The 6,378-nt window shown below is 45.5% G+C and overlaps 1 protein-coding gene across 1 annotated transcript; it reads left to right on the top strand.

Annotated features, from left to right (window-relative positions):
• Positions 1–2,218: 2,218 nt before the first annotated feature.
• LOC137659037 (uncharacterized) lies at positions 2,219–3,475 on the top strand. The gene has a single exon (XM_068394131.1). It carries the CDS (start codon positions 2,219–2,221, stop codon positions 3,473–3,475), a length of 1,257 nt encoding a protein of 418 aa, XP_068250232.1.
• Positions 3,476–6,378: the final 2,903 nt, after the last annotated feature.

The following is a 6,378-nucleotide window of genomic DNA, read 5'->3' as shown; positions in this document are numbered from 1 at the left end:
CGCTACGGGCGACAATGCCGACAACAAAAGCCGCTGGTGGAACGGATGAAAAGAGATTTCTTCTTTATTTTTTCTCCTTTTTTGGCCTCAAGAGGGAGGATTTTTTAATTCAACAGGCCGCAGAGAGAGAGAGAGAGAGAGAGAGAGAGAGAGAGAGAGAGAGAGAGAGATAGAAAATGTGTATTCAAATATTCTTGCATGTAATTAATTTTACATAATAATCATGTTCTATATATATATATAAACATTTATGTATATATATATATATATATATATATATATATATATATATATATATATATATATATGTGTGTGTGTGTGTGTGTGTGTGTGTGTGTGTGCGCGCGTGCGTGTGCGAGGATTTCTGTATCGCCATGATCAGTAGGCTTATAGCTGTTCCACTCAGGTCCTCCCATACCGGGTTGGTTTGCTGTGACCGATCAGAATGAAGTTTCCCATCATCATCAATCCGCAGTGATAAAAGTGGTGAAGGCATTTGTCCTGCAGTGGACTAGAAATGGCTGTATTTGTTGTTGTTATGTTTACAGTATATATGATATGCCTACCTAACGATCTTGAGTTGGGAACATAATTATAAGTGATAAGACTTTCCTTTAAAAGCATATTTGACGAAAGTATTTTAATATCATAAAATTGCGTGAATAATAAATTTGAGGATAATCATGTCTGAAAGATTCTACATCTTTCCTTGAAAACTTATTTTAGACTAGCATTGATTTCCTTATTCTCCATTCACCTGCAAACGAATTTATTTTTTGCCAAAATTGAATCCAATGTTTTTCCTTGATAGAACACAACTGATTATTTCGTCAATCACTTTAATGGGAAGGGAATCTCATCTTACTTTGTCCCAGTTGAATATTGTCAATGACGTATATGTAATATGATGAATTATTATTATTATTATTATTATCATTATTATTATTATCATTATCATTATTATTATTATTATTATTATCTATTATCAGACTGCTAAGACCCGCAGCTTGATTATGAGGAATAATCCAGCGCCCCCTGATAACGACCCTCTGAGGAAGACGAATGAAGTCTACTCTAATCAATGCCCAGTCCGAGGATGCCCCGGCAAATACATCGGTATGACTACAATGAAGGTTTTGAAGAGGATTTCGTGTCACGTCCAACAAGGTGCTATAAGGAATCACGCTCTACAGCGACATAACACCCAAATTAGTCGGGCAGACATCGTCGCTAATACCAAAATTATCGGCAGCGCCCTAGACAGCAGGCGCTTACGAATATTGGAAGCCCTGTTCATCCAGAAAGAGAAACCAGCATTGAATACGACTCAAGAGATGTTTCTCCTGCCATCCTGTCGTCGCATCAACGCTAGGAACCAAGAACAGGACCCCCAGAATGATGACAACCCCACTCCTGACACTCCTACAAATGAAAAAACCGTCTGGCCGAGCGCCGATTTCGGCGGCGAGCATGTTCCGGAATTCCAGTCTGCTGAGCGTAGGAATGAGCTGCCTGACTTTGAGCCCGTCTCGGCGTGCGCCTCAGCCAATCAGGGAGCTCGGTTACCTCTCTCAGCCCAGTCCACTGAGCGAGAGAGGAGCTTGCCTGACTTTTTGGCTTGCTCGGCGTGCGTCCTGACCAATCAGGATTCAGGATTCCTTCCTGCCTCTCAGGCTGGGAGGCTGAGCCGAGCTCGTCGTACCTCAGCTACCCGAGCCTATAACCTCCGCTCAACCAATCAAAATTCGAGGCCCTTTCTACGAACCAGCGCCGGGATATATAAGGTCCCAGATCCAGCCACAGCCTCACTTCTCGCCAGAAGACGGAGCAAGCAGTTCCTGACTTAGCCCTGTTGTAATTTTCGAGTATTACTTGTACTTGTGTCAATTACATTGAGTCTTAACCTGAATTGTATTCTTCACCCACCTGATGAACTTCGTCGACTTGCTAGCATAATGTAGCAACCCAGAAAAAAGAATTGTCCATAAAATTGAGAAATTGGACAAGAAATTGAATTCTGCCGATGCAGCAATAGTATTCAACTCTACTTGTTTGAAGGAGGGTCTCCTACCAAGATATACTGAAATCCATCTGCAAGACCCATCGGCCTTGAACGATCCCTGGACCCATTCATACCAAAAAAACCTTCTCCAGCGCCAACTCCAGCAAAAGAAGGCCCTAAAGGACGAGCTCTATGCCATTCGGGTCTGTCTTGACGATGAGGGATGGAGGAGAAGCTCAGCTTGCTACTGACGTCCCCCTCGAGGTTGATAGCGACCCCGAGGACGAGGACGCCCCTGATGACGACGCCCTTGATGATCGACGCACTGATATAGACAACCCCAACCATGAAGAAGACCTTGGGGGTGGCCTGAGCTACCCCAACAACATCGTCCATGCCCTACAAGTCCTTAAGGAGAGGGACTTAAAGAAGAGGATGAGGACCATCTTGAGGAAGCTGGTCACCCTTAATGGCGGGAAGCCGCGGATCCCAGAGGCCCGCCAGGAATATATCAACATCTCCAGCTACGTCCCTACGCCAGCACAGGAGCAGATCCTCAAGATGGGCCTCAACTGTCACTTCATCACCCGACCTAGACCAACCGACAAGCGCCGGGAGATGGAATTACTTATAGATTCCATCCTCAACCTCCAAGAACGTGGTGCCCTCCAGAAGACTGATGCCATTCAGCCGCTCCTGCTCGCCGAGGCCCTTACTGATAGGGGCAGGTACAGAAGCGGCATCGTTTCTAAGGAGATGAGAGCTGCTGCTAAAGAGCTTAAACGAGTTGCTGGTGTCACCGTCCATCGGGCTGACAAGACAGCTGCTTTTGTGCTCATCAATACCCAAGAGTACCACGAGAAATTGGACGCCATCCTCGCCAACCTGACCAAATTCGAGCGCCTCACGAGCAACCCTGGGGAAGACATCAAGAGGGAGGCAAATCGTACCATCGAGGCCATTAACGCTGCAACTAACGCCGTACACCTGCCCATAATTTCGGGGGATTTTGGACCTGGTTATCTCTACGGCAATGTAAAGACCCATAAACAAGGCAACCCACTTCGACCAATCATCAGCCAATGCCCTACGCCTACATACCAGCTGGCCAAGAGGCTGTACGCAATTCTGACGCAATATGTCCCCGACTGCTACTGTGTGGCCTCCTCTGCCGAATTCCTACAGAGGATCAAGGACGCCCGCGGAGAGGGGGTCATAGCATCGATGGACGTCGAGTCTTTGTTCACTAATGTCCCTGTTGACGAAACCATCGACCTAATCGCCGATAGAGTCTACAAGGACGAGACAACACCGGATTTGAACATCCCTGAGCAAGCCCTCCTGACCCTCTTTGCCATCTGCACTGAGAGGGCCCCCTTTACGACTCACCGTAGGCACATGTACCTACAGAGGATGGCGAGGCGATGGGCTCGCCCTTGGGCCTACTCTTTGCCAACTTTTACATGGGAGTAGTAGAGGAGAGGGTATTCTCCCAAGTCGAGTGCCCCCTCGCATACTTCCGCTACATTGATGATACCTTCGTTAAAGCTACTTCCACCGAAGCCATCGAGAACTTAAGGAGGACCTTCGAGGACAAGAGCGTCCTCCACTTCATCCTTGAAAACAGCGTCAACAACAGCCTCCCGTTCCTGGACGTCTTGATTTCACCTACCAACGAGAGATTTCACACCACTGTCTACACCAAGCCTACAAATCTCGGCATGTGTCTGAATGGCGAGAGTGAATGCCCTGCCCGCTACAGGGCCTCGACCATCAAGGCCTTTGTACGCAGGGCCTTGTCACACTGCTCGTCATGGACAGACACCCACAAGGAGCTGGAAAGGGCCGCACAGGTCCTCATCAATAATGGCTATAGCAACAAGGAAGTCCAACGTGAAGTGAAGGCAGCTATTGACAAGTGGCATGGGTCCTCTGCGGTAGAAGGGTCCAACAGCGCCAGCCAGGGGTCCAACAACACTATAGATAGGTCCGACACCTCCACCAACGGATCTAGTGATATTAAACTTTACTACAAAGGCTTCATGCACGCAAAATATCAGCGGGATGAGAAGGCCATCAAAGATATCATCACCAACAACGTGTCACCTACCGACGAGACCACGAAAGTGAAACTCATCATCTATTATTAGACTGCTAAGACCCTCAGCTTGATTATGAGGAATATTCCAGCGCCCCCTGATAACGACCATCTGAGGAAGTCGAATGTAGTCTACTCTTATCAATGCCCAGTCCGAGGATGCCCCGGCAAATAAATTGGTATGACTACAATGAAGGTTTTGAAGAGGATTTCGTGTCACGTCCAACAAGGTGCTATAAGGAATCGCGCCCTACAGCGACATAACACCCAAATTAGTCGGGCAGACATCGTCGCTAATACCAAAATTATCGGCAGCGCCCCAGACAGCAGGCGCTTACGAATATTGGAAGCCCTGTTCATCCAGAAAGAGAAACCAGCATTGAATACGACTCAAGAGATGTTTCTCCTGCCATCCTGTCGTCGCATCAACGCTAGGAACCAAGAACAGGACCCCCAGAATGATGACAACCCCACTCCTGACACTCCTACAAATGAAAAAACCGTCTGGCCGAGCGCCGATTTCGGCGGCGAGCATGTTCCGGAATTCCAGTCTGCTGAGCGTAAGAATGGGCTGCCTGACTTTGAGCCCGTCTCGGCGTGCGCCTCAGCCAATCAGGGAGCTCGGCTACCTCTCTCAGCCCAGTCCACTGAGCGAGAGAGGAGCTTGCCTGACTTTTTGGCTGGCTCGGCGTGCGTCCTGACCAATCAGGATTCAGGATTCCTTCCTACCTCTCAGGCTGGGAGGCCGAGCCGAGCTCGTCGTACCTCAGCCACCCGAGCCTATAACCTCCGCTCGACCAATCAAAATTCGAGGCCCCTTTCTACGAACCAGCGCCTGGATATATAAGGCCCCAGATCCAGCCACAGCCTCACTTCTCGCCTGAAACGCGTCGCTATTTACTCCTGATTTTGCCCTGTTGTAATTTTCGAGTATTACTTGTACTTGTGTCAATTACATTGAGTCTTAACCTGAATTGTATTCTTCACCCACCTGATGAACTTCGCCGACTTGCTAGCTGAATGTAGCAACCCAGAAAAGAGAATTGTCCGTAACATTGAGAAATTGGACAAGAAATTGAATTCTGCCGATGCAGCAATAGTATTCAACTCTACTTGTTTGAAGGAGGGTCTCCTACCGAGATATTATTATTATTATTATTATTATTATCATTATTATTAGTGTGAGAGAGAGAGAGAGAGAGAGAGAGAGAGAGAGAGAGAGAGAGAGAGAGAGAGAGAGAGAGGCAGCAGGATAATGGATTGGAAGGTGGAAAAATATCTGACTTGATTATCTCTCTCTCTCTCTCTCTCTCTCTCTCTCTCTCTCTCTCTCTCTCTCTCTCTCTCTCTCTCTCTCCTTCCTGCACACACACCTCGACACCCTTTTCGTGTGACTTTTATGGCCCATATCTACACGTAATTGTCTGTGAATGGGATAATTATCTTAAAGACCAGTGCCTTGTTTTAAAGTCAATTACTGCTTGGTAATTATCCCTTCTTCATACATATTTTCTTAACCGAATATTTAGCGATTTAGATGTGGAAGGAATATTGAATGAGGAAGTACCTTGTCTTACTTAAAAAGAATTGAATGGGAGAGAATGTTGCGTTTTGTTTACAATGAATTTGAAAATTGTTATATTCATTTTGATTATTATTATTATATGAATTTCATTCTTTGATATTATCTTAGTTAATTCTAATTTGATTATTACAATTACTAATTGATTATTTTTATTATCAAGTTGTGTTAATATGAACTGCTTAGAATTTCTTTTCATGCATAGATCCATCTCCCTTCGTTAGTTGATATTTATTTTTTATCTTATTAATATACTCATTATTCATTTTTATCAATAATGAAAGAGATGGATGGAACCAGTGAAACAAAGCAGTATATTGCAGTTTAAAGGTTTAAAAATTATCCATGAATGGCAAAGACAAGATAGGATAATGGCTTAGAGACTGGCCATATATGCATATGATAAGCGCCCTCTCCATCAAGGTAGAACCGGGGAGGGCCAGGTAATAGCTGATGATGTCTCAGCAGGTAGACCTATAGGCTCCCCTAAACCGTACCCCTTTCCCCCCACCGCCATCCTTAGCTCACAAGGATTTGAAGGTTACATACTAGAAACTATCGAGCGTGAGCAGGGTTCGAACACTAATTCTGATGTCGTTAAATTTAGATTGACATGGCAGCCCAGAATATTCATGTAGTTTTCTGTAGTATCTTAATGTAGTATCCTAAGTTCCTTTAATGTTATAAGATAACAAA

Source organism: Palaemon carinicauda, chromosome 19 (assembly GCF_036898095.1).
Source record: "Palaemon carinicauda isolate YSFRI2023 chromosome 19, ASM3689809v2, whole genome shotgun sequence".
In the NCBI taxonomy this organism is placed as follows: domain Eukaryota; kingdom Metazoa; phylum Arthropoda; class Malacostraca; order Decapoda; family Palaemonidae; genus Palaemon; species Palaemon carinicauda.
Note: the sequence above shows the minus strand (reverse complement) of the source record. Positions and strands in the feature narration are given on the sequence as shown.